The sequence below is a fragment of the Alternaria arborescens genome (genome assembly GCF_004154835.1).
Source record: "Alternaria arborescens strain FERA 675 chromosome Unknown contig_36, whole genome shotgun sequence".
Lineage (NCBI taxonomy): Eukaryota > Fungi > Ascomycota > Dothideomycetes > Pleosporales > Pleosporaceae > Alternaria > Alternaria arborescens.
The window spans coordinates 159,311-186,318 of NW_021167891.1; the positions used below are offsets into that span (position 1 = coordinate 159,311).

Consider the following 27,008-nt stretch of genomic DNA (forward strand, 5'->3'; position numbering starts at 1 on the left):
TCATGGGCTCGGCTGGGACCTACAAGGGCGAATAGAGTTTGGTGTGGCTCGCCAGTCACATTGGCGGTGTATAATGGTCGGATTATGGTACGGATTGTGGTAGCAGGTGCATAATGGCGGTCGCGTCGCGCGAAAGGGACAAGGAGATGGACGATGCAGAAAGGTGGATGGGAGAAAGAGGCGGATTGCAAAGGCGTTCTCACCACGTGCGGCGCTCGGTGTCTCGGTTGCGGGGATGAGATGGATGGTTCTCGGAGCAAGCGGTATTGGATTTGGCCATGGGAATTGGACGAATTGGCGGTCAGGAAAGCAGCTTCAGTCTGTGGGGATGGCCTGCCGATGTCGACCGGCGGCCACGAGCTGTCAAGGCGTTGCCGGACATGTCAGAACAGGTGCGGCGATCGCTGGCAAAGGTGTGCGCATTATAGGCTGAGAGATGCACCGAGAAAGGACCGTGGTTATCAAAGTGGTGACATGGCGCCCCATCCGTACCCTATATGTCGTTAGCAAGTCGTGCGAGCGTGCGCGAGCGTGACGCGTTATTTGGTGCCCATGAAAATTGCGATGCGTCGTCGGTAATAGTAGTCGAGGGCGAATGCAACAGTGCAGAATAATACATTAAGAAGTGCGAACGAAGGAACTAACAAGGGCGGAATGAGACGTTCCGCGAACAATGCACCATGTAGCCTGTACAAGCGACGACTCCAGTCCTGCTTGCTGTCTGTCCGTCCGACGTTCCTTCTTTCGTTGGGGGTGCGCGTGCGGAAGGAAGGTACGCGGGATACGGGAGAAGCCTCGGCCGGCCCAAAGCACCGGAACCAGCAAGACACCTCTCTCCTTCTCGCCCCCAGTCCCTCCTCCCCGCATATCTGCACCTCGACAAACTTGCTCCTCTTTTCTGTATGTCGTACGAGTCAGAAGGGGTTTTATTTTTCTGCAATATGTGCAAAGGTGGATTGCGCATCGTGCTTGTGCTGCAGTCTCTACTATATGCAATACTATATCGTGCATGTCCCGCTGGCGGAATGTCATCCATGCTGCTGCCATGCCATTGCCGCAGCTCGCTTGCTATAATTGCTACAGGATGGATCGGTCCGGCACCCTGGGCCAACGAACAAGGCAGCGATGCAACACTGAAACATTACGCGCCCACCCTCCTGCTTGTTAGAAGCGCCGTCTGGGTCTGCACCGTTACAGATCTTCGTCATGTGATCCTGGACAAGAGCCCACTGTGCCGGAACAGCGACGCGTGGCATGAGCGTATATAGCACAGCCGCCAATGTTACCATCACCATGCACGTTACAGCCAGTTTTTGTTGATAGATTGCATTGCCACCTGTGCAACGTCATGTTCCGTCATGTCGTTTCCAAGAGGGTAGATAGTTCCGAGAGTTTGTTACCGACGAGTCGCGATAAAGTTTACGAGCAAGTGGGGGTATATTCCAGCTATTATATACTGCTCGTGCTATCTCCAAAAGGGGACTCCAAGGGTCCTGATCACTGCTCCGCTAAAAACAACAAGACGCTCGTGAGAAAAGAGCCAAAAGGCCGCATGCAATCCACCATCACCCGCATTGTGTGCTCTGCACTGATGCCGAATGTGCTCTGCACTGATGCCGAATGTGCTCTGCACTGATGCCGAACGTGACTGCATTGATGCCGAATGCGACATGCACAACCATGCTGACGCGCTCAGACCACCGTGCTTTGGTGACAAGACAGATGGTGAAGAAATCGTTTTGTCGCAAGGAAACCGAGGTATCAAGGTATCAAGGTATCATATTCTTAACATGCCGTAACGCCAGGCTGTGGTAGTCGCCGAAGAAGACCGGATTTTCCCTACCGCAAGATGCGCCATTAGGTGAATAGCAAAACGACGCGGAGACGACGCGAAAGCGCGGAGACGCGAAGACGCGGAGAAACGCGAAACATGTGGCGTGACAGGCAGACTCCCTTGTTCTGCTCAGTGCTGACCCAGTGAGGCTAAAAATGGTGTCGCGGAATGCACAACATGCTGGAAGCATATATCGAGTCCAGGTGTAACGAACGAGGCCGTCGCGTTGGTTGCTCGATGAAGCGCGATAAAGCGTCGGAAGATGGCCAGTCCAGACTAGGTGGGTGTCTGGCGGGAGGGGGATGTTTAACAGTGTTCTACAAGGGTGGTGCGAGATACTACTGCTGGGGACGGCGGGCAGTCCAGATGTGGCTGTCAAGGGTTAGTGCTGGGCCCTTGTTGGCACAAGGATATATTGGAAACCTACATGTTGTTGTACGCATGGATTTTGCGGTTGCAGATTTCCCTGCGAACGCTCTCGAGCACTGGCCTGACATGTGCGTTGAGGTCCCACTGGTAGACCCTGGTGAGGGGTGCAATGGTTAGCGCCTCGAGGCCCTCGGTCAGGCCCAGGTTGTACCACCTCCCAATGTCCTTTTGGTGCGGGTCATTGGGCCATGTGTTGTAGGGGACGCGGATGACCGTCTCTTGGATGTCGATGAAGCCGGCTTGTTGCAGCAGCTGGCGGGTGCGGTGTTCGTAGGCGATTGGGCGCGAAACTCGGTGCGTGGCGTCAGCTAGCCAGCCGTACCACTTGGTGAGCATGCTGTCGGGGGGCAGGGTGTGGTCGTCGCAGCGCGGCTCCATGTCGATTTCAATGTGCTCTATCCAGCCGGTGCCGGGCTTGAGGTGGCTGGAGCAAGTAGTTAGCGGCTGAGCGGCTGCGAGGGGCATAGTGCAACACGCACGAGAAGATCTTCTGATACAGCTCCGGCCAGCTCGTCACACTCCCACAGGCCATGCGCAGGTGGATCAGGTCCCAGGAGTCCTCGCCCAGCGTCCATGGGCTCTCGTAGTCGCGTGGTACACGGAATCGCAGGTTCGGGGGGATTCTGCGGGGGCTGCAATCAGTGTCAGGCCGACAAGCGACACGGGCGGGCGGCATACTTCTCAGGCTGTATATTGACGAGATCCAATCCCAGCACCTCGGCGTTTAGGTATTTGCTGGACACATAAGCTTGTATATATATGACAGATTGCAAGCAACTCACTCGGCCATGTCAATCGCCCAGATGCCCGTCCCGCAGCCTACATCGAGGATGCGGGGCTGCACGTTTGGCTGCGTCGGCACGGGCGCCTGGTGCAGCTGGCCTCTCCGTGCTACGGCGAAGAATTGGTGGTAAATGTCCATGCGGTCCTTTTCAGCCTCGTCGCACGGGTACATGTAGAGGCCTCTCCGATAGCCATGATACCAGCGGCCGTTTTCCATATAGTTGCTGTTCTGAGCGGGCACGGGCAATCTGGCGCGCTTGGTCAGTTTGTCTGGCCGGAGCAGAGTTGCATGTCGCACGGAGCGGGGGGCAGCGGTGCACTCAGCACTCACCCATTTGACGCCATCGTGACCATTGGAGCGAGGGCGGCCGTCTTGTTCAAATCACTCAAAGCTGCCTCACGACGGGAGCAAGTCCAGTGGCGGGTGACTTTGTTATCGTCGTCGTCGAGCGAATGCGGTAGTCGTGTCGTATGCTGCGCTGATCATGGGACGGGTGTCTTGGTCGTGGTAGGGTTGTAGGCGTGGTTAGGCGTGGCTAGGCGACGTCTCCGGCAGGTATGATGCTACTCCAGCAGGCCGATCTCAGTCATCAGAGAGCGATGCGGGAGGTATTTAAAAGCGACAAAGACCCCTGCAGTGCTTCCGTCAAGCGCGACTACGAGGGCTGACGCTGGCTGGGGCTGCGACCACAAGCAGGCGTGCCGGCATCAATGCAAGAGGCAGTCCGGCGGCTCCACCCATCTTTTGCACGTCTGGGACCCGTCGGCAGCGCAGGCCATTAACAGAGCTACTATTAATTAGGTGGCCTGTCCATGCCACTCACGCTCGGAGTTTGACCCAACCTAGACAAGACTCTTTCCGGTTACCATTATGGCGGTAACACTCTGTCGGAAGGGGATCCGTGCACTCACTGGCTGCTTTCCATCTCCCTGTCCCTTCCAAGCGTCCCTCTCCCTGCCCATCCATACCCTCTCCCTGTCCGTCGCCGGCCCACTCGTAGGCACCGTAGGCACCGTAGGCACCTGAGCATACCCTCAACTCTCTTAGTCTTGAGCACACACCGCTCAGACAAATTATCATGCGCCCTGTTCTCTGGAACCTAATGCATCCTCTGCCCTCCCATGCATCTTCTGCCCTCCCATAGCTGATGCACGCATCGCAGCCCTTCGTCTTGGCCTTTACGCCCAATAGAGTGGTAAGCGTCCTGCGCAGAATCCCGTACCATGCTCCACCTGGGCGAATGAGGCGCCTGCATATCGCCGTCATTCACACCCACCCTGACACGCCCTGCCGTTTCTGTGCTCGTCGTCTGCCGCTTCAGGACACCATCAGCCTACACGTACAATCGGCCCAAGCGACGCTTTCGCCTCCAAGACCGAAATGACTACCCAAGTGATACCACCCAACGATAGCTTTCAGCCTGGATAATCTCCGCGCTCCCCAGCAGCTGCTTAATCACCATCGTGCTTACGCGAGACGAGTACCGAACAATTGCTTTGTCCCAGCGAACCGTCATCCTGCATGTCTGCATGTGCGTTTGCCCGTCTGCAGCGTTGTAAGAGCACGTTGCGAGCATGGCACAAAACGCTCTCTGGGACCGGAAACATAGTCCCGATACTTGCTCCCAGATTCTGCTCCCAGGTTTTTGCAGCCCACCCACACTTAATAACTTGACCGTCTCGATTGCACTTCGATGCACTTCGACACAAGTCTTGTTGCAGCGCCGCGCGCCGTTCCGCTGCCGACTCGTCGTTTGGTTAAAGAAGGGTTACGCAAGGGGCCAAACCCCACCCATCCGTCTGCGAGAGGCTCTCCTCGCGACGACGATAACAAGCAATAAATGCCTACATGTCTTTTTGTGACTTCTTTGTGACATTAGCTTTTGCCAAGTCAGTAGCAGGTAGATCGATTGGATTCGCATGCAGTCGCCGACACGGCAGGTAACTTTGTCGATACGTGATGCATGCTGTCGAAAGCGTTCCCAGAAGCATGGTTCACCGCCTAGGATCACACAGCTTAATTCGCTCCTAGTTGCCGTCTAGAGAACTGCGCCGCACGGGAGACTATACACCAGACCCGCGAATTGTTTACTGAGTGTAGCTAGAAGGCGATCATCGTGCACCTAATGCACGCTGTCAATAGCGAGCAGACTTTTTTTCCCATCATCATAACCAAACAATAGTTCCGATGTTACGACATGCCCAAGGGACTGAGACGCGAGCGAGAACATGGCAAGTGGAGATGACAACGTCGCCAGCTGGCTGCCAGGAAGATGCCGCCAGGGTCTTATGTCAGCTCCACGATCCAGACGGCGGTGACCTGGTAGCGAGCGACAGGCCTGCAGGCACAGAGGGGCAGTTTCAGTTATCAGCACAACACCAGCATAAAACATCCACGATGCAACCTTGCAAGGGGCGGCTGCAGGGTTGGAGAGAGAAGAAACAGGCTCAGATGATGGCGAGGGCGACAAGAGTGCGGGGATGAGCATAGCAAGGCAGAGTGAAACACGGTCGTCGCTAACATGGCTGAACCGGTCTACTGGGACTCTCCATAGGGCTGGGAAGGAAAGTGACTGGCGAGCCGCCTGCCGGTCGATGCCGCATGAACACCATTGTTCCCTCCACCATCAACCCACTCAACATTCTCGAAACACGACGCCGTACGCCGAACGGCCTTCTAGCGAGACATTCCCCTCTTTCGACAGCCTGCAACAAGGTCGATGCTGGTAGAAACTGCCGTTATACGCATGGGTCCAGCCTGGGATACAGCACATCGCGCGACGGCATTCGCCCGCGGCTGCAGAATGAAGCGCGCGTGGGGCTACATTCCAGGCTTCTGAGACGACAGAGCATCATGGCCTGGGCCTGCCCGACACCTCAGAAAGGTGTTTCAGGCGCGTCAAAGTGTTCCAGACATATTGCACCTGCACAATCGACATCATCGAAACACACACAGCCCGAGAAGCATAATCCGTCTGCAGGATATCTCTAATCGGAAACTTTTGCCAACGCAGAGTCAGCGTGCGCGCCGAATTACGGTCCTTCTTTACGTCATGTCCCGTTTTCTTCCAGCAGGCGGAATGACTCTCGGCGCCGCTTGCCTTTTCTTTCTCGCCTGGAGTAGGTGTAGGTTATCCGAGGTCGCTGTGTGTTGACTGGGGACACGGCGGTTAGCGAAATTCATCACGATAGGGCCTCACCACGCGGCTCAATGAAGACCGAAATTTTGGCGCCCGTTGTCCATGCACGACATGCCTTTCTCCATACTCTACCGCCGCTATCTCTTTTCGAGAGAACTTCCTGCACATGGCAAATTGCATCTGCCTACATGTCCCCCAAGACACACGCGCGACAATTCTGCGTGCGGAATGACGAGTCAGCATACATGCCGTGCATGCCCATTCGATTGTCATACACGACAGTATTTGTCGACCGGCCGCGTTATCTTGTGTTCGCACATGGCGTATGCCGCAAAGTCTCGATTCGCAAACCTTTGCAGCATCTTAGGCGGCCCTCACCGTGTCATGGCCCGTCCCAGCATGTACGATGATGGTACAACTCACAAAGGCCATTGGGAGTGCGCACCCCCCAGGGCGATCCCCGACGTAGTGCGTATATCCGTTACCCCTAAGATCCAATGTCAAAGTCGTTTCGGCCACCAGCCGCATCTCCTTGCTGGACACTGACGTACAGACTACAACCCACGCGTCAGCCACGATTGCGTTGCAAAATTATATCCCCTATGATTCAGATTGTGGGTACAATCATGCACAATCGATGCGTTATCCTGCTGTATAAGCCACCGGTTGATATCTACCCGACTCGATTTGAGATTGACGTTTTCCTCACCGCCCGAGCAAAAGACCACAATCTTATCCAAATCAAGAACCGGTGTTCGGAGCCGAACGTCAAACCCATCTCACTCTGTGGAGTTGCATTTTACACCCTGGCCCACGTTGGTCTAACACTGGTTGTGGTTGACTAATGATGCTGGTGTATATGCTTAGTGTATAGAAAAGAACTTCGGTACGTTCTCCGCTCGTACATGACTGGTTGCTAGACATTGATTGTTACAAACGATGGAACCTCGACAGAGCGTTCCATTGCTGGACCGTCCCGACAAACATGTCACTAAGGCACACCAGCACAAGCGTTCAAGGAACATTCCAAATGTACCTCCCTCACGACTGAGTGCTAGGTCTGATTCAACGGCTAGCTTACATGGTGGTGGATGTCTTATTCCGATCATCATACACTGCTACCAAGGTCTAGAGTCTAGACCCATTGCCATCTCTTCCGTATCCACTTGAGAACATATACAAGAAGCACCAGTACAGGGACCTCAATCAATGGACCCACTGTACTCGCTAGCGCCTGCCCACTACCCGCCCCGTACACAGCAACCACTACCGCAATAGCCAGCTCGAAGTTATTGCTCGCAGCTGTGAAGCTCTGCGTGCAACTGACTTTGTAGCTAAATCCCATCTTCCAGCAAAACCAAACTGTACTCGTAAAGATGACGATAAAGTAAACCAACAACGGCGCGCAAACCCTTAGCACATCCGTAATCTGCCGAACTACATGCGCGCCCTGGCTAGCAAAAAGAACAATGATCGTATACAACAGCCCGATGAGTGAAAGCGGTGCGACATAGCGGATAAAGCGGCGCTGGTACCGTTCTTCTCCCAACAAGGACCGCAATACCAATCTCGTGAGTACCGCAGCACCCAACGGGATGCCCAAGAACACACCCACGCTCTGCGCGACCTTTTCATAACTTATATCCGTCTTATCTCCATGGCTGACAACCTGGATATAAAACACGGCAAACGGTGCAAACAGGACAATCTGCAGTATGCTGTTGAATGCAACCAAGACGGCGCAGTAATCGCCGTCGCCGCCCGCCAGATCAGTCCAGATGAGGACCATGGCAATGCAACGTGCAATGCCCACGAAGATGAGTCCTTCGCGGAGGTCTTGCCGGTCGGGTAGGAAAGCCCAAGCGAGTGCTACCATGAAGAGAGGTGCGATGATCCAGTTGAGCACAAACGAGACTGCAATCTGGATCCAGAGTTCGCGTTTCTTGAGGAGAAGGTGCAGAGTTTCGTAGCGGACTTTGCAGAGGATAGGGTACATCATGACTAGAAGGCCGATTGCTGTGCACACAATGTTGTTAGCAGTTGACCTGCGACCGTATCCTAAGATGGATGCGGACTTGTAAGATGTTAAGACGTACCGATTGGTATACTGACGCCGACGAATTCTCCTCTTTGTAACGCTGGACCCACGGAATCGACGGTGTTTCCCAAGGCGATGCCAACGGCCATGGCGAGAATGATCCATACTACCAGAAAGCGGTCGAGGAATGATAGGCCTTTTAGAGGAGGTAGGTCGGGTTTCGTGGACGGTGTTCCTCCCATCATGTCACCACCATCGTTGCCAGCTTTTTCCACATCTGTAGCATGTCTATGCTCCCCATCTCCTAGTCTTATATCCTTTTCTTCCCCCATGGCTCCGCGCTCGACTGTGTTCATATTGCTTGCCGTCTTTTTTTTCTCTTCCCTTTTCTCTCCGGCTTCGCAAAGTTGCGAATCGTCGTTGTTGTCGGCTTTTTGAGCTTTTGGACGCGTTGGTAATGCCAATAATTCAACGCGACCTTTCCATCTAAAGTAATGGGTGGGGGAGGCGGAAATAGTGAAGTTAGCCAATCATCACTGAGCAGTGACTACGCTTTTTGCTGCCAAGACGCTAAGACGGGCAGAACTTCGGGCGGTAAAGACGGTGACGAGCGTTGGGGGTTGGCGATCTTTCTTTCTTTTCTTCTTGCTCGACATGCAACATTCCTTGGACGGCTTTCGAAGCCGCATTTGGATAATGCGTCAGCGCTGCCATGCTTATCACATGGTCTTACTGTGCAACGTATCTGCGCAACTGAACAAGGGCGTAGCGATCCGGGTTTGCCAATATGACTACGTAGCGTACCTGCTACATTTGCCTCTCACTTCAGTGAATGCATATCCGTCGCCTTAAGGGGATGGAGTACCATGCTCGCTGGCGTATCTTGGGGACTCGTTATGCAAAGGCAAAGAGCGATCTTCTGCAAAAATGGGCTCCAACAATCCGATGGCTCATACATGTTGGTTGCTTACAAATGAAGCTTCTTATCAAATACTTCCAGGCTTCATGATTAATCTTTTTCCCCCATTTTCATCGAGTATCTCCAGGCGCAGTCATGAATTCTCACTTGTACCTCCCACGTTCTTCGAATACCTCTGAGCTCCTTGCTGGTACGTCTCAGCGTCTCTGGATATCGGCACACAGAGAAATGAAACAAGGAAGGCGGTCGGGCGACTGGTCCACTTCGCATCCATACCAAATGTGCAATGGGTCGTGGTCTGATGTTTTGCATACTGGACCGTGTGGGTTGAGGCTATAGACTGCAAAAAAAATAAAAATTGACAGGGTAACTTGACTGGCTACTCTTTATCTATGAGGGTGTATGAGGGAGTAGGAAACGAAGGACATCAAAGCGATCGAACGCATCTCGGGAGTTCCTTTGAACCATGGTGTCTTACTAGGAGAATTGTGTTAGTCGTTCATACTGTGAATCAATCTCTGCCTTTGTATCTTAAGACTGTCTTCTGTTGTAATCATCTTTTCGTGTGTGCACCATGCGCCATACAGGGGAAACTAGTTTGAACATGGGCAACTGTTGGAGAGTGCCGAGATTCTCCATCGTGCACGGCCTGTGGGTAGCTAGGTAGAATTGATTGGGCAGTCATTTCGGTCTTCAATACGGAAACACCATCCAGACAGGTTGTTACTTTAAGGAGCACTCGGAGATTCTTCTCAAGATAGTGTACACAACCACACTTGTAGTGGTCGAGAGGATGTCGATTGTGTATCTAGAGTATGAATCAAGTCCTGCCATTATATTTACATTTCCTCAACTTGACTACCTTCTCACTCCCGTTTCTATTTCTTATCTTCGTTCCTGAGCGTTCTCACACTTCCTTCTATGCTTCCCTCCCAATCACACCCGCCAACCATTGCAGGCTCCTTCTCCTACTACTGTTTCTCCTTTCCTTCTTTCCTCCGGCCTTCCAGCTCGCAATGGTAGCCTCCCTACATAACGGTCCTCCATCATCTTCGTCCTCCAGCACCACGATGTCGTCGTCAACCACAATCTTAAGCTTCTTATCGTGCCCCGAGGCTACAACGTAGGCGTCGGTGCTAGGAGATGCTGGGGTCCAACACGGCGTCGAGCATGTACACGACTGGTATGACGCAGGTGCGAACATGTGCGAGAAGAAGTCTAGGACCGCTTCGGAGACGTGGTACGGTGTTATTTGGTGACCTGGGTGTGGCGTGTGCGTAGTTTTGGTGGGGGAAGGCGGTAAATGAGACGTTTGGGTCTGCTGGTGTTGGTGTTGCGCAAGCATGGTATTGAAGGCCGAGATGTCGAGAATGTTTGGGTAGAGTGACATGTGTTGTGGGATGTAGGTCGATCTTTGTCCTCTGCTTCCGATTGTGATTGTAGTGGTTGAGTAAATCTTGGTAGTTCGGGTATCAATGAAGTGACCGAAGATGTTGCTCGCTGGTAGCTAATAGTGCAGTGTAGATGTAGTAGAATGCGTGTGATGTGAATCTACAGCCTCGCGAACCATCGTTACCATTTAACGTACGCCATCCTCCTACTAAGAGACGCATATGACCTGATGCAGCTTAGCAATATCGTGTGATACACAGGCAATCCAGCACCAGAAAGCCCATGCACAAGCACTTCTGATCGACAGATATCTGCCCTCGTAGCAGGACACCCTCAGCGTTAGCCTGCGGGTGGGGAGACAAGTGGCGTGACGGCGCGCGCCCGGGCGGAAGCAGCCGGTCTCGCCACCATACGAGACGCACCCCCCGCAACGTCCCGAACCCTGCATCTAGAAATTCCCTTGACCAAATTCTCCATGCGGAGAAAACGCGCGGGTTGATTTCGCGGGATAGTGTGATACTGAATGTCTAGAATGCTCACTGAGGCGAATACGACGTCGCGTGTGCTGCTGAACCCCGTGTTGACATTGCCTAAGTGAGAAGTCTCACCACCACGTGCTAGATGTTCGTTCCCAACATCATGAGTCGCGACTTCTAAGAAGGACTACTTAATCCGCGTTCTGGAGAGGACAAAATCATATCTTCAAACACCAAATAAACCAGCAACAACGATACCTACTTACATTGGATACTTGCAAATATCAACGTTTACAACCACGAATATGCTTTCAACCAAGATGTCCGCTACAACTCTACCTACACCCACCGCAGCAGAACTCGCCTTCGAGCTTGAGAAAGCCGCCATAACATCTTACGAAGAAGGCTGGGATCGATGGGACGGACCAATCTACCCAATCGGCTACATACAATGTCGGATGCGTAAGTCTTCCACTTCAACCCTCTGCTACCTCTCATGAAGAAGACGAACGAAAGGCTGACTAGTCGTTTTATTTGTAGAAGAAGACGGATATGTAGCACCCAATTTCGAGGATGCAAAAGCGAAAGGTGTTGAAGTGAAGGTCGAGGAGGTAAGCGCAGATTGAGAGCAGGACAGAAAAGATGGTGAAGACCGGTGGCCTTTTGCGATTCTCTGGCGTTTGGGATAAAGGGTATATAATAGGAATCTCGCCTCCTTCTTGTATGGCTCGTTTGGAAGATCGAGAACGGTATCTGGTTAGGAAATAGTGATAATGCGATGAGTTCATAAAGCAGATCTGGCCGTTCGCTATTCTCCAGTTGCACATTGCGTATTGCGGGATGTTGTAACAGCAGTGTGAAAACCGTTCATTCAACTACGGTAGAGACTCTACAATGTCGCAAAAGAGCGAACACATCACACAAACGCCATGGAGCGCTCTTGCCTAAGCGCATACCGTCCTAGTCCCAAACACCATCATTATATAACAGCGATATGCTGTATGTATCCAGTACAAGTCGGCCGTGAAATGAACAAGCAACCATCTTATCGATTGAAGAAGCTGTAACCGTTGACATGGAGCGTTTTACGTTTTCATCCGTGACCCAACCAAACGCCGAATGAATGCTGTGTAGATGCCAGCATCTTATCTACCAAGGATAGAGAAGCAAAGAGACCACGATGTTGTTCAACTCGCCTGCTTGATCTTGAGATCCATGACGTACTGCATCAGGCTGCAGTCGTCGCACTTGACAAGTGCTTGGAGGGCCTTGACCCTTGTTCGGAGCAGCTGGTTCTCTTCTTCCACTCTCTTCTTGTCCTTCTCCATTTGCTTGATGTAGGCAGTCGCAGATGCAAGAATGACTGCTTTGCTAGGCTTCGAGGGTGTGGGAAGGTCCTCAATGTCGGCGCCGTCGCATGCCCGGTTGTTTTGTTGGAGGGAGGGCACGACACGCTTGAGAGAATCTAGTTGCGTGTTTAGTGATTCCCGGTATTTCCGCTCGACCTGGTTGTGCGGCAGTCGTCGGCGTGATTTCGGCTTTTCATCGTCGGCATCTTGAGGCGACGCTTTTGTAGAATTGTCTTCTGTGGTCTCGCTCTTCATCCGTTGCCGATCGTCTGTCGGCGATGTGGTAGATTCATCGTTTCTAGAGTGACGTGTTGAGAAGCCGTTTGCTGACGCGTCGCTTTCAGATCGTTTCTTGGGCCGCCGCTGAATTTCTACTACACCGTCCTCAATGGTGACTTCCTGCGGGTCTGAGAGCAGGTTGCTAATGCTTGGAAGAGCATCTTGGTCGGCGAACAAGAAAGGAGCACACCCACCGCCACACGTCGACGGATTAGGTGGTGTGCCATCGATCTGGTCATGATTAGGGCATAGTGGCGATGTCCAACAAGCCGAGAGTATGTCTGGCTTATTCTTGGTCCGCTTTGTAATAGTGTTTGCTGTTATTGTTGTTTGAGTTCTCTCAAGTCCCGGCTTGGTGGCGGTTGAAGATCCTTTCGGGCCGTCTGGGAAGGTGAGGTCTTCAACGAAACCGGATTCCAGATTGTTGGGAAACAAAGATTCGTAGCCCGGGTTAGGAAAGGTGTTGGCACGTTGAAGTGCTTGCCTCTGAGCGGGTGACATGTGGGGTAATTGTTGGCTCAGTTGGTCGACCAGCGATGCCGGTGTATGAGATTGTGAGTTGTTACCAGTGCCTGCTGTAGGCTCGGGTGACGACTCGGTGGTTGATCTGCCGCCACCAACGTTGTTGCCCAAGGGCTTGAGGACGTCAAGGTCGCCGAGAAAGTAATCGTTGGATAAGAACAGGGAGTCGTCAAAGTAAGGATCGCCTGATGTTCCTCCGAGAAGAGAGTCAAAATTGGTGACGTCTTCAGGTGAAGAGCCTGACGTGTCGGTGGTGGTGGATTTAGGCATTTGGGAGTTGGGAGGGGCAGACGTAGGTGGTAAAAGATCGGACCATTGGTCGTTCGGTAGGTTGAAACCCTCAGTATTGAGGAATGCGTCCCAATTGAGAGCCATGATGATAGTCCGCAGGTGGGTTGTTGCACGGAAGAGCTCACGCGTTGATCAGGAGATACAATCGCTAAGGTGCGCTGGCCAAGCCACACGTGAGACTAGCAGGCAAGGTGCAGGATCAGAGCCGGCTGGGGTCGAGGATATAAGCGCAAGCACTTCCTCCGTTTTTGTCAAGATCAAGAGACAGTCGTCAGCACTCAGAATGGGTTGACGAGCGAAGATGTAGCCAGGCGTTTGAAGAGAATTTCCCTGGGTTTTACTCGGGATTGGCGGTCGTATAAAGATGGTGAGTAAGACACAAGGTAACTGCTTGGCAGTAGTTGCAGGTAACTCCAGGCGAAGTCCACAATGTTTCGTGGTAGCGCTCGTCTGAGGTATGATCTCCCGACTGGCCAGGGGTTCACGAAGATGCAAAATCGAGAGTGGCAGGGGCAAAGGATAGCCAGAAGCCTAGGAAAGGTTCGTCGCTCGTTACGGGACTTCGGTACAGCAATTGTGCGGAAGTTGTCCTGTGCCAGGTTCCGCGCAGTTCTAGATTAGTTACTGATCAGACCACCTGAGGGTGGCGTGACATTTCCCTGGGCCCCGCTTCGTGTCCGGATTCATGCTAGCGACGGTGCGCCTTGCGCCTCATCGCGATCTTTAGCCACAGCAGCGTTTTTCTCGCAGCATTTTCGGAGAGCTGTTGTCCCATGTGCCTGAGAATCATAGCATAGCAGGTGGCATGGGTGGATTGAAAGTGCTGGACACCATGCGATGTCGAAGCGGAAGCCAATGGCGCTCCCGCTAGCGGTCTCGGTTGCCCCACGAATAGCACCTGGGCGGCACCTAGCATGCTTGAAGACTACCACAACAACTCTGCAATTTTCTTCTCTGCTGGCAAGGCCTGTAAAGATGATATGTGAGGCTTTTGAAAGACTTCAGGGCTTCTGTGTAGCATTGTTCTTCTTCTCGTTATTTGGATGCAGTGCTATCAGCAGAACCAGACCGTGTCGATCCGCGTCTAGATGTCACTGCAATGCACCCTATCACTATCTTGGGACTTTGACATCTTGCCACTTCCTCATATTGTTGCAGATCGATTCCCTTTCTTCAGTGTGGCAGTATCCTTGCGCTCGATCAAATCCTCTTCAACGCTCACAAGACACTCCATGTCTTGAGTCGACCCATGCCGACCCACAAGCTTATAGCTCTTGCCCGAACCGTTTGATTGACCCTTGTAGTAGTTCCCAAAAGCAATTAGGCAATCCTGGGGAACCGGCAGTTTGCCGTTGGTGGCTTCTGCTCGGATGCTCCCGTGTAGGCGAAGGGTCCAGAATCTTCTTACGCTTCCTGGTTCCACCCCGAAGCTCTAGCTGTGCATGGCTGGATATTCAGCAATTCGAAGTTCGAAACGAGCTTCTTCTTCAGGCATGACTGTTCTTGATAGACGTATGCTGCCAAGCAGGTCCATGCAGGCTTGTGTGTGTTTGTCCGAAACCTCAACAACCAAACGGAGTCGTAATCACATCTTAGCTTGTCCATCTCAGCATCTATACCATTAAGACTACTGGAAAGGTCGGATCCAGTCTCTCACGAGCTTTTCTCCTCGACGCTCGAGAGCCCGGTATTATTGGTCGATGACACAATGGACAGTATTCGTTGTACCTTATGAACCATTCGTCCAGACAACGTGAGTGAAAGGCGTGAGAGCAGTGAAGGCCCCGAACCTGCGCATCGTCGGAAAAGTCGTCCAGACAGATGGCACTGCCCACAGTTAGTCCATCTGCTCAATTGACAAAGCTCATTTGATATACTCACCATAGTGGATCGTGTGGTTGTGATGTAACAGCGGACTTCTCTTTCTGACTTGCGAGCCAATCATAGAAATTCTGAGATTTGATGTGGCTTTCTAGCTCGTCTTGTCGCGTTTTCCAGCGCTTCTCTTTGCTACCAGATTCGGCGCGGCTACATGGTCGGAAAATGGAGCCCCTGCGGCGGTTCCTATCGTCAGCTTAGACATGCTTAAAGCTCTCTATCCTACTGGTGTGACTACTGACATGATGATCAGTCCAAGAAGTAGGATGATCAAGACTGAGGGTACGACGATAGCGACAACAATAGTACCGCTTTTGGCTCCCGTTGGCGCCTCTTCCTCGGTGTTGTTGCTCGACATAATAATAACAACTGGATAACGCGGCCCCCTAAGAGAAGAAGATGGGACTAAGAGTTAAGAGTAATTCGAGATGTTGCGTATGTACAGCAGGTTGGCTCTCCGATGTGGACCGATTGAGCTGCGTGCATATTACGGGTGGCGCAATCACCAACTGCGCGCATGTAGTGACCCAGAGGCAACGGAATGTATGGCTCGGGGGTTATAGAGTGGTTTGATCAAGGTGTTGTGTTCACGCCTGAGCGCGCAGCCCGGAGGAAGGCGGATCTGACGACAAAGGAAGAGGAGTCACCCTTAAAAGTAGCTACTTGTTCATCAGATGAAGCCCAAGGCTGGCGTCTGCAGCTCGATACAGCCAATGCGGGCTTGGTCTGGCCACCCTAGATGCTGCGAACCTCTCATAATGGTCAGTTTCCGAGCCAAGCGTAGAGTTGTCAAAGCTAGCCAACCAACTTTCATCGACTTGCTCTTGTGACGCGGGGTCGATAGCTGGAAGGGCCGACAAAGTTTGGAGCGGGCAAGGCGCCCGCGCTGTAACATGTTGCACGAACTGCTGAACTTGACCCGCGGCAGATCAGGAGCTCTTGGTGTGATGATGGCGATGACGGCGCTAGGAGGCGGTGCATGTGAAGGGGTGAGGGATCGGTGGAGACGGTAGGGAAGCTAGGGTCTATATCGGCGTGCATCATGGTGGGGTAGCAAACCTCGTAAATCGGAGGTCAGTCTCACGTTGAACACCTTGGTACGGACCTCTTAGTGTGCATCTCGGGGTCTTGGGGGTTTGCATAGTGTACATAGGTAAGTTCCCGTCTTACCAGACACGCGTCCGGATTGCGCGTGCCTCCAGAGCCAGATGGCTGGCCTGGGCTCATGGAATATGTTATTGAGTAAACTCGAACCGAATCGTGACGTGTCTTACTAGTGAACAGATAGGCTTAAGGATATACTGTCAGGCTGGATAGCCTGGGGAGCCAATGCCCGCATGTGATCATCACGTGATGGGCCTTGGCAGGCACGGCGTTTTCTATGAAAGTGGACCCTGTACCATATCATGTACTCTGGCACCAGCTTCAGCATGAGGTATGAGCCTTCGCTCATATTGTCACATTCATAGCGCAGTGCTCAAATGCTCGGCCGCAAAGGCGCACCTCCATTCAGCCTCGTGTCTCTCTATTCCGGCACAAACAAGCGAGCTAAAGATGTGGCGCTTTCAAGAGATGCCTGGACTGGTCTTATTTCGTATTGCGTGCACCCATGAGCATACCGAGTGTGACACGTTTTAGCTATCGATGCGCACACAGGTACCTAGGTATATACGAGGTTGAACAAGTAATAAAGGTATCTAAGTAGGTGTTTGCGCGCTTTCCACCAAATATTGGGCGATACTGCCAGAGTCATCAACCGCGTTCGGCACGCAACTTTGGAAGTATGCCGTATGAATACCAGCCGCTACCGATGCTCCGCGACTCGGAAGATGTGTACATACGCTTGCTGGAAGTTCAAAACGGTCCACCGAGTGGTCCTATTACCGGTCGACTATACTCGACATTATTATCGAAAGCTCCGGCGTTCTGGGCGGTCTCATACTGCTGGGGACCACCAACACACAAAGGTACCATACACATCACGAACGCGGCCCCTCCTCGAGACCTGGAGAACGACAACACTCTCGAGATACCTGCCACGTTAATACCGTTTCTCTATCAGGTACGTGGGTGGCGTTATGTAAGACCACGCACTTTGTGGATCGACAGCATTTGCTTGAATCAGATGGACAATGACGAGAAGACTGCAAACGTACCGAAAATGCGAGATATATACATGGAGGCCGCTGTTACTGTGTGCTGGTTGGGATTAGAAGTCGAGGGAATAGCAACAGCATTTGATTATGCTTCACGACTGCACGTAACCTACAAAAATGAGATGGCGGCACAGAAACAATACATTCTCACAGCAGAGGAAGAGAAAGAGGAAGATCTACGTGTTCAGGTCAAGGTGGGCGATCCTGCACTTGAAACGTTGCTAAACCTTTTAGACCGGCCTTACTTCGAGCGGGCTTGGATCATGCAGGAGGTTATTGTTTCCAGAAAACCGGCGTTTATGTGTGGAAGCGCTATGATAGCCTTCCAGTCATTGATAGTTGCATACCTGTTTCTCATGACTAAGTCATGGCTGTGGGAATTTTATGCGAGGAACAAGACACATACCATCACGTTCATGAAGTTTAGTGAGATGGAATGGGTGGCTGGCACCGACCTCGATTGGCCTGTCACCCTGCTGAGACATCGATTCTGTTTGTCTAGTGACCCCAGGGATAAAGTGTATGCTTTTTACGGCATGAGATGTAACAAGTCACTGAAAGAGCTTGGTATCGAGCCAGACTACGGAGAAGACATGACTACGGAAGTGGTGTACACTCGTTTGGCTGCGCGCGCGCTTCACAAGTCACAAGTAGCGGTTCTTCACGTGCCTCGTCTTATCACCACCTCCCATGAAGAAAGACATTCAAAAATCGAACAGTGTTCACTTCCATCCTGGGTGCCAGACTGGCGCTGGACGGAAGTAACGCCATTGTCGCTGCTTTTGTTCGAGCTGCCTGCTAGTGTGATTAGCGGAATGGTAAACTACCATGCCTCGAAGGACTCCATTTTCGAACCCGGCTTCGATGTCGAGGCGTACAATTCGCTGTCAGTTCCGATAAAAGATTTGGAGCAGTCGTTGCTGCCCAAGATGCTCAGACTGTATGGTGTCACAGTTGCGAAAGTTACACAGCTTACACCACGCCCTTGGGTAATTGGGGAAGTTTCACGTCGCCAAACTCTGCTTGACCAAGCAAAAGACCTGCAATTCACCATGCACCAGATTCACGAATGGGAAACTCTACTCCGTCCACAAAGCGCCACAGAAATATACTCTGCAACGGGCGAGAGTGCAACCCAGGCCATGTACGAGACGTTTATGGCTGGCACAACGGTATATACTCCAGAAAGCAAACTCAGCGCTTGGAGAGCATTCGAAAAACGCGAGAGAATCCTGCGTCTCTTCCGTACATGTCGTGTTCACGGCTTTTTGGTCTGCTATATTATGGTAGTCTTAGTTGAGCGTATACTTCGTCGCTTTGGCTGGGTAAATCCTGAAATGGAATTTAGGATGATGGTAGGACATATGATGAATCGGAAGGGTGCCTTGATGGTTAACGTTGAAGAATCCGAGACGAGATATAATGCGCTGGTGCCGAGTATATGTCGGCTTGACGACCATGTGGTACTGGTTGGGGGTGTTACGACACCACTGATACTGCGAAAGAAGAGTGAAGGTACGGATGCTACCTGGGAATTCATTGGCGACGCTTATGTCCATGGCATCATGAAGGGGGAACTTTGGGACAAGAGGAAGGGAGATCGCAAAGACATGTGGATTACCTGAATGAAAAGGGAGTGCACGACATTCTCCGAGCTACGACGTACAGGACTGCAACATGATGGTCGCCACATTCTAATTTAGCTTCGAATTTGTACTTCAGGCACCCATTTCTGCCTTGCCAATTTGCTCTCCGTGCATAATTATCTACACACCCGCTCGGATCGCCTGTTCAACATCCAAACTGTACCGGAGCATTCAATATCACATCCAAATGTCTCAACCAGAGATCACGGCCTTCGCCAACGAGCTACTTGACAAAATCTTCGCCTACCTTATCGACAAGAGCGACTGGCTTGCTTTATGCAAGACACATCGTAGCTTCAAAGCCTCGGGCCAGCGACTTCTATTCCGCGATATCCAGATAGCTTCGCAGCACAGCGCACATTCTACGGGGCGTTGTTCAATGCTACTAGGGGCGCTCATAGCCGCCTCGCACCTTGTGGATTTGGTGGAGACTCTACAAGTTGACTGTCGTCTCAGAGAGGACCTCGTATTCGAGCGAGACTCGATCCACGCTATTCTTGCCAAAGTACAGAGCATACAGCGCTTGACTATTTTCATCGTGGATCAGCCGGACAAGTATCAAACGTACTCGCTGATAGAAAAAGGAATTGTTCCTATGTAATTTTGCTGATCCATGACATGCTTCAGATCGAAGACTGACCCTGTCTCCAGGTTGCAAAACCAAGCAAACGTCAAACGAATCAACATCGACTGTCCTACACGCCACTTATTCGAGGCTAGGATGCTATTCGCTCGCACATCAGCCACGACGCTACACGTACGAGAAAATATCCCACATCAGCAAGTTCCAGGATTTTCCAGGGAGCCAGGCAGACAGATACGCAGCGTAGATCTTAGGAATTTGACAGCCATCGACTACACCCGGAATATATCGTTCTGGTCCGCCCGGATATTCGGCGGTGCTCCCAAACTGGAGAAACTACGGTTCGTGTGGCCCAAGACCGACGAGCTCGGTGGTAACCCTTTTGATAAGTGCATTCGAGGTCTTTCTCCAACCCGACACACGCTAAGGAAACTTACCATCTTGCCTGATGCAACATACGGTGGACCTATCAACACAAGTTGGATGAGCGCAGATTTTAGTGCCTTCCCTGCTTTGGAGATCCTGCGTATACCTGCTCTAGCACTATTCGAGGCGGTATCATGCTGTAGATTGAAAGGGCACTATGAACGTGCGAAGTGGGAAGATAGGGGCGATATAACACATCTGCTACCCTTGAACTTGCGGGAATTGGAGATGTGGTTCAAATACCCCTCGGGTATATTTGCAACGGGTCAGATATATCTCTCCTGGGTCCCAGAATTGCCTGAGCACGAGATGATGCGGAGATCAGGTTGGATACTCGCCCTGCTTCAGATGCAAAGCTTACGGAAGGTTCGACTGAGCGAGATTCTTTGCGCTCATATTGCAGCTTGCGAATCCGTAGTGAAGGCTGGTGGCTGGCCGATGCAGAAGTATGCGCTGCCGAATGTGGTGGAACAGGCTTTCCTTGAGGCAGAGACGGCCCTGGAGATTGAAGTGTTGAAGGGAGAACGGGGGTTTAATTGCGAGTTCGAAAGTGGCTAGTAAGGCTGTATTGGGACGATAATAACGGATGCTCATGGCATTCAAGATAGATGTTCTGATGGCGCAGCTCTCATCTGGGGACTCTTTAGATACCTTTTCTGTATCTAAGGACAATGTGAGTCTTAGTGGAACCCAGAGAAGCGACTGGCGGCTTGTAGCGCTGGAAGAGGCGGTGTACTTTTTGCATATAGGGATCCACGCACGGAATGTGGCTGCAAAGGACTTTACAGAATACTGCAATGCAGATGCTGTGAAACCAGAGTTCATTTCAATAGTATGAAATGGATGAGGATATTTTATCATACCCAATAGATGAGAATGCTTCGCCGCTACCATGGTTGAATATAGACATTACCACTGCAGACGCTGCCGCCGTCGAACCAGCGCCAGCACATGAACTACTTACTCACGGTTCAACTTAACGTGACTGCAATTGATTCATTGTAAGACGAGTGCGACCATAAGAAGACGGTGAGGATGCTTTGTAATTGATCCTCCAGAGTGGAGCTGCACTAGCCACATCACGTGATACGTGGCGGCGCTAAGACCGGCAACGTTAGCTCGGAACGTCCTTTGGGAGGCAGTCGCCGCCGTCGCATGAAGTTCAGCAAGGACTCTACACGTCCGCCTTCACCCACCACCCTTCACCACCCCGCGCCTAATACATCCAGTCGCGACCATGGCGGACCAGTACGAGTACGATGACCCCATGGACGACGAGTACGAGGATGAGGAGAACCGCGTCTTGCCCGAAGACTGCTGGGCGGTCATCAGCTCCTTCTTCGACACAAAGGGTCTGGTCTCGCAGCAGCTCGACTCTTACGATGAATTTACGCGCAATACAATCCAGGATATTGTAAAAGAAAACGGCAGCGTCATCCTCGAGCAGAACACTCCCTACAACCCCGATGAGGAGGAGAATCCGATTATCAAGCGCCGCTATGAAATCAAATTCGGGCGCGTTTACCTTGCGCGACCAACACACACGGAAGGCGACGGTACCACGGTGCAACTGTATCCTCACGAGGCGCGTCTGCGAAATCTTACCTACTCGGGTGCCATGTTGGCAGACATTGAAAACCGAATCATGGTCGCCCGTGAAGGGCGCGAGCCAGAGGAGGGCGACGACGAGGAGATGGAGGGAGGTTACACAGGCGGACCATCGCAGATTCGGTGGGAGCGTGAGGACATGCCCATGGATGATGGCGCGGCGGCGAGGGTGTTCATCGGAAAGCTGCCTGTCATGTTGCGGTCAGAGCTCTGCCACTTGCGCGCTCAGTCAGATGCAGACTTGTTCTCTCTAAACGAGTGTCCTTACGATCAGGGTGGATACTTCGTCATCAACGGTAGTGAAAAGGTGCTCATCGCCCAGGAGCGCAGTGCCGCGAACATTGTACAAGTCTTCAGAAAGAAGCAGGGTCCCATTCCATGGATAGCCGAAATTCGAAGTGCTGTCGAAAAGGGCACCCGGTTGATCTCGTCCTTCAACATCAAGTGGGCAGAGAACTCGCTCGCTGGTCCCGGCAAGCGTATCCCTGGTCCCTTCGCATACGCTACCCTCCCATACATCAAGGCCGATGTACCCATGGCCATCGTCTTCCGCGCGCTTGGTATTGTTTCGGACGAGGAGATTCTGAGCCACATCGTTTACGACCGCACCGACACACAAATGCTGGAGCTGTTGAAGCCCAGTATCGAGGAGGGTTCAGTTGTTCAAGATCGGGAGACTGCTCTGGACTTCATCGCCAAGCGTGGTGCCAACTCTGGTACCAAGGACAGGCGTCTCAAGTTCGCAAGGGACATTATGCAGCGAGAGTTCTTGCCGCATATCTCTCAGAAGGAGGGCCAGGACACACGCAAGGCCTACTTCTTCGGTTACATGATTCACCGCCTTTTGCAGTGTGTATTGGGTCGTCGCGACGAGGACGATCGTGATCACTTCGGTAAGAAGCGTCTGGATCTTGCAGGACCCTTGGTCGCCAACTTGTTCCGTATCCTCTTCCTGAAGCTCACCAAGGACGTATACAAGTACCTCCAGCGATGTGTTGAGAACAACCAGGATTTCAACGTTCAGATGGCTGTGAAGGCCAGCATCATCACAAACGGTCTGAAATACTCCCTGGCAACAGGAAACTGGGGTGACCAGAAGAAGGCCGCTTCCGCGAAAGCCGGTGTCTCCCAAGTGTTGAACCGATACACTTACGCCTCCACACTATCCCATTTGCGTCGAACGAATACCCCTGTTGGTCGTGATGGAAAGCTGGCCAAGCCGCGACAACTCCACAACTCTCATTGGGGTCTTGTCTGCCCTGCTGAGACTCCTGAAGGACAGGCTTGTGGTCTGGTTAAGAACCTGTCTTTGATGTGCTATGTTAGTGTCGGTAGTGACGCTTCTCCCATCATCGACTTCATGACACAACGAAACATGCAACTTCTAGAAGAGTATGATCAGAACCAGAACCCCGATGCCACCAAGGTCTTCGTCAACGGTGTCTGGGTTGGTGTCCATTCCAACGCTCAACAACTTGTCACAGTTGTGCAGGAGCTGCGACGAAACGGAACTCTATCCTATGAGATGAGTTTGATTCGTGACATTCGTGACCGAGAGTTCAAGATCTTCACAGATGCTGGCCGTGTTATGAGACCACTGTTCGTTGTTGAGAACGACATTCGGAAGCCAAACCGCAACCACCTCATCTTCACCAAGGAGATCAGTAACAAGCTCAAGCAGGAGCAACAAGAGACAAGCACACGACAGGGTTGGAGCCAGGATGAGGTCGAATCAGCTACCTACGGCTGGAGAGGTCTTATTCAAGACGGTGTTGTGGAGTACCTAGACGCTGAAGAGGAGGAGACCGCCATGATTACGTTCTCCCCTGAGGATCTGGAGGAGTGGCGAGAGATGAAATTGGGCTTGCCGGCGGCGGAGCGATCTACCGAGGGTGAGCACCGTCTCCGACGTCTCAAGCCACTACCAGACCCCCGCATCCATGCCTATACTCATTGCGAGATTCATCCGGCTATGATTCTCGGTATCTGTGCCAGTATCATCCCCTTCCCCGATCACAACCAATCGCCCCGTAACACTTACCAATCTGCTATGGGTAAGCAAGCCATGGGTGTTGCGCTCACCAACTTTGCGCTACGCATGGAAACCATGATGAACGTCCTGTACTACCCCCAGAAGCCATTGGCAACTACTCGATCGATGGAGTACCTCAAGTTCCGTGAGCTACCCGCTGGTCAGAACGCCATTGTCGCCATTGCTACATACGGTGGTTATAACCAGGAAGATTCCGTCATTATGAACCAGAGCAGTATCGATCGTGGACTGTTCAGGAGTTTGTTCTACCGTGCATACACTGAACAGGAGAAGCGTATTGGTGTCAACGTTCTCGAGCAATTCGAGAAGCCTACCCGTGCCGACACCCTCCGTCTGAAGGGTGGAACATACGACAAGCTCGATGACGACGGTGTCGTTGCGCCTGGTGTGCGTGTCTCTGGTGATGATATCATCATTGGAAAGACAGCGCCCATCGCAACCGATGCACAGGAGCTTGGTCAGAAAACTACACTCCACACCAAGCGCGATGTTTCAACGCCACTCCGAAGCACCGAGAACGGTATCGTCGATCAGGTGCTCTTCACCACCAACACCGAAGGCCTCCGATTCGTCAAGGTTCGTACGCGAACGACCAAGGTCCCGCAGATTGGTGACAAGTTTGCTTCTCGTCACGGTCAAAAGGGAACCATTGGTATCACCTACCGCCAGGAAGATATGCCATTCTCCAGGGAGGGACTCACACCGGATCTGATCATCAACCCCCACGCCATTCCGTCTCGTATGACAATTGCCCATTTGATCGAGTGTCTGCTCTCCAAGGTCGGTGCCATTACGGGACAAGAGGGTGACGCCACACCTTTCACCGACATCACCGTCGACCAAGTGTCCGGTCTGCTTGAGGATGCCGGCTACCAAAAGCGTGGTTTCGAGATCATGTACAATGGCCACACGGGAAAGAAGATGCGAACACAAATCTTCTTGGGACCTACATACTACCAACGTCTAAGGCATATGGTCGACGACAAGATTCACGCTCGTGCTCGTGGTCCGCTGCAAATTCTTACCCGCCAGCCTGTCGAGGGTCGTGCTAGGGACGGTGGTCTGCGTTTCGGAGAGATGGAACGTGATTGTATGATTGCTCACGGTGCCGCCGCCTTTTTGAAGGAACGTCTCTTTACCGTTTCGGATGCGTACACGGTGCACGTGTGTGATATCTGCGGTTTGATGAGTCCTATTGCGTAAGTTCTTTCTATTCCTCCATCTTCTCATGATAGCTTGCTAACTGAGCAATCCAGACAACTCAAGAAGGGTCTCTACGAATGCCGCCCTTGCCACAACAAGACGCGCATCTCCCAGATCCACATCCCCTACGCTGCCAAACTCCTCTTCCAGGAACTCCTCGCTATGAACATTGCTACACGCATGTTTACCGATCGCTCCGGATTGAGCGTGCGTGACTAGTCGTCTCGCGCAGATAGAACAGTTCCCGCCTTCGCCGGTGGTACTCGAAATACAGCCTCAGGGAAGAAATCCCCTTGGTGGTAGTCAGTCAGCCTAGACGCTTACAGTTTGCTTTGCATGGTTATGGCGTTTTGTCCCTTTTCATCGTTTGTCTTTTTTTCTTGGTGGGGACAGAATGAATGAAGAGAGGAAATAAAGGCTACCGCGGAGGTTGGCCAGGCGTTGAAACCTTTTTCCGCTACTTTATCTACGATTATAATTGGCCTGATTCGGCTTTTGAAAAATGCATATCACTGAAGACAAAGGGGTCACTGGTCCGTTTTGTATACCTACGTAGCTTGGAATGAGAGCTTTGAATAGCAGTAGGATTACTTGTCACAGGGCCGCATGTGAAATGTGACCAAACGACAGTATGGCTGACTAGATCGACATGTTTCAGTCCAAGTATGTCATTCGTATCGTGGCTTGACGGAGTCTAGTAGAGCCTACAGCTTACTTGCTCCCTCTTGCGGTACCTTGACAACGACCTTGCCCCAACTATCACGTCCACCCAGCGCCTTGAGCGCGGCAGGCACACTCTCTAGTCCTACATATTCGGTATCGGTAAAAGCAGTACCCCTGTATTTTCCTTCCTTGACAAGCTGGAAGATGCCGTCCCATACCTTGTCCTGCATTTCTGGCTCATTTATCGCATAGGCACCCCAATGCAGGCCGACAACGCTAACGTTCTTGAGCAGAATGCGGTTGGTAGCCATCTTCTCAATGTCGCCCGCTGCAAAACCAATGACCAGCAGTCTGCCGTTCCAGGCTGTGCACTTCATGGACTGAGCAATAAGACCGACAGGGTCGTATACGATATCCACGCCACGGCCCTTTGGGGTGAGCTTCTTGACTTGCTCGGGCCAGTCCTTGTCGCGGTAGGAGACGGCGTAATCTGCGCCAAAGGAACGCGCAACGTCGAGTTTGTGCGAGGTGCCGGCTGTGGCGACGACGGTCGCGCCGAAGGCTTTGGCGATTTGCACGGCGGCTAGACCGACGCCGCCGGCTGCTGCGTGGACGAGTACCCAGTCCCCTGTCAGAGAGAAGGGAGAATGTTAGTTTCCTGTCTGCAAAGAACGGGATAGGAGCGCTGGGGAGTGGAGTGAAGTGACGTACCCTTCTTGATACCTGCTCTGACCACCAAGCCAGCATAGCTCGTCGGCGCTGTAACGAAGACACCCGCTGCATCCTCATAACTCCATCCTTCAGGGACGCCCTTGAGCCGCTCCTCTGTGCAGACAATGTGTGTTGCGTAGCCGCCTTGTGAAGCGCCAAAGACCCTGTCGCCCTCGTTGAACTTGGGTGTCTTGCCTCCTGCGAGGGCGGTTGGCGCTTTGAGGACGACGCCAGAGAACTCTGAACCAGCTATCCAGGGGAAGGCGGGTTGGTGTTGGTATTTGCCGCGGATCTGGAGGAGGTCGAAGAAATTGGTCGCCGAAGCGTGGATGGCGATTAGGTACTCGTCGGATTTGGGCGTGGGTGTGGGCAGGTCGAGGACTTTGAGGTCTTCTGGTCCCTGGGTTGGGTCAATGGGCGGTTTGTAGGTGGGATAGATGGGACATGTACCTTGACGTATTCTTTGATCTGTATGCCTTTCATGGTGGGCTTGGATGTAAGTTGTGATGCTAAGGTAGTAGGGTCGAACAGCGATCACTCAGTCAGGAGCTCCAAAGTTAATTCGGGTATGCAACATGGCCGTTGTAGCTTGCATGACGGCGGACAGCTACTCTCCCCGAAGATACCTC

The 27,008-nt window shown here is 52.3% G+C and overlaps 10 protein-coding genes across 11 annotated transcripts; 4 read left to right on the top strand and 6 right to left on the bottom strand.

Moving 5' to 3' along the window:
- Positions 1 to 2,172: 2,172 nt before the first annotated feature.
- AA0111_g10532 (Secondary metabolism regulator) lies at positions 2,173 to 3,391 on the bottom strand (the record flags this gene model as incomplete). Its single annotated transcript, XM_028644293.1, has 6 exons — positions 2,173 to 2,206; positions 2,262 to 2,687; positions 2,743 to 2,886; positions 2,942 to 2,998; positions 3,046 to 3,294; positions 3,378 to 3,391. 6 exons carry the CDS (start codon positions 3,389 to 3,391, stop codon positions 2,173 to 2,175), a joined length of 924 nt encoding a protein of 307 aa, XP_028501878.1.
- Positions 3,392 to 7,321: 3,930 nt separating this feature from the next.
- On the bottom strand, positions 7,322 to 8,580 carry AA0111_g10533 (hypothetical protein; the record flags this gene model as incomplete). The annotated part of the gene is made up of 2 exons (XM_028644294.1): positions 7,322 to 8,202; positions 8,283 to 8,580. The coding sequence occupies 2 exons, from the start codon at positions 8,578 to 8,580 to the stop codon at positions 7,322 to 7,324; spliced, it is 1,179 nt and encodes a 392-aa protein (XP_028501867.1).
- Positions 8,581 to 10,062: 1,482 nt separating this feature from the next.
- On the bottom strand, positions 10,063 to 10,488 carry AA0111_g10534 (hypothetical protein; the record flags this gene model as incomplete). The annotated part of the gene is made up of 1 exon (XM_028644295.1): positions 10,063 to 10,488. The coding sequence occupies one exon, from the start codon at positions 10,486 to 10,488 to the stop codon at positions 10,063 to 10,065; it is 426 nt and encodes a 141-aa protein (XP_028501877.1).
- Positions 10,489 to 11,331: 843 nt separating this feature from the next.
- On the top strand, positions 11,332 to 11,637 carry AA0111_g10535 (hypothetical protein; the record flags this gene model as incomplete). Its single annotated transcript, XM_028644296.1, has 2 exons — positions 11,332 to 11,473; positions 11,552 to 11,637. The coding sequence occupies 2 exons, from the start codon at positions 11,332 to 11,334 to the stop codon at positions 11,635 to 11,637; spliced, it is 228 nt and encodes a 75-aa protein (XP_028501894.1).
- Positions 11,638 to 12,198: 561 nt separating this feature from the next.
- On the bottom strand, positions 12,199 to 13,536 carry AA0111_g10536 (hypothetical protein; the record flags this gene model as incomplete). Its single annotated transcript, XM_028644297.1, has 1 exon — positions 12,199 to 13,536. One exon carries the CDS (start codon positions 13,534 to 13,536, stop codon positions 12,199 to 12,201), a length of 1,338 nt encoding a protein of 445 aa, XP_028501874.1.
- A 1,529-nt stretch (positions 13,537 to 15,065) lies between these two features.
- Positions 15,066 to 15,688, bottom strand: AA0111_g10537 (hypothetical protein; the record flags this gene model as incomplete). 2 transcript variants are annotated; one of them, XM_028644298.1, is made up of 3 exons in its annotated part: positions 15,066 to 15,279; positions 15,334 to 15,504; positions 15,573 to 15,688. In XM_028644298.1, the coding sequence occupies 3 exons, from the start codon at positions 15,686 to 15,688 to the stop codon at positions 15,066 to 15,068; spliced, it is 501 nt and encodes a 166-aa protein (XP_028501875.1). The 2 variants fall into 2 exon arrangements, with proteins under 2 accessions (XP_028501875.1, XP_028501876.1); XM_028644299.1 differs by having other exon boundaries at positions 15,334 to 15,516.
- Positions 15,689 to 17,113: 1,425 nt separating this feature from the next.
- Positions 17,114 to 19,111, top strand: AA0111_g10538 (hypothetical protein; the record flags this gene model as incomplete). The annotated part of the gene is made up of 2 exons (XM_028644300.1): positions 17,114 to 17,392; positions 17,456 to 19,111. The coding sequence occupies 2 exons, from the start codon at positions 17,114 to 17,116 to the stop codon at positions 19,109 to 19,111; spliced, it is 1,935 nt and encodes a 644-aa protein (XP_028501865.1).
- A 208-nt stretch (positions 19,112 to 19,319) lies between these two features.
- On the top strand, positions 19,320 to 20,699 carry AA0111_g10539 (hypothetical protein; the record flags this gene model as incomplete). The annotated part of the gene is made up of 2 exons (XM_028644301.1): positions 19,320 to 19,729; positions 19,784 to 20,699. The coding sequence occupies 2 exons, from the start codon at positions 19,320 to 19,322 to the stop codon at positions 20,697 to 20,699; spliced, it is 1,326 nt and encodes a 441-aa protein (XP_028501866.1).
- A 679-nt stretch (positions 20,700 to 21,378) lies between these two features.
- On the top strand, positions 21,379 to 25,224 carry AA0111_g10540 (DNA-directed RNA polymerase II subunit; the record flags this gene model as incomplete). Its single annotated transcript, XM_028644303.1, has 2 exons — positions 21,379 to 25,001; positions 25,059 to 25,224. 2 exons carry the CDS (start codon positions 21,379 to 21,381, stop codon positions 25,222 to 25,224), a joined length of 3,789 nt encoding a protein of 1,262 aa, XP_028501848.1.
- Positions 25,225 to 25,709: 485 nt separating this feature from the next.
- Positions 25,710 to 26,862, bottom strand: AA0111_g10541 (hypothetical protein; the record flags this gene model as incomplete). Its single annotated transcript, XM_028644304.1, has 3 exons — positions 25,710 to 26,296; positions 26,380 to 26,779; positions 26,830 to 26,862. 3 exons carry the CDS (start codon positions 26,860 to 26,862, stop codon positions 25,710 to 25,712), a joined length of 1,020 nt encoding a protein of 339 aa, XP_028501847.1.
- Between the last annotated feature and the right edge of the window lie 146 nt (positions 26,863 to 27,008).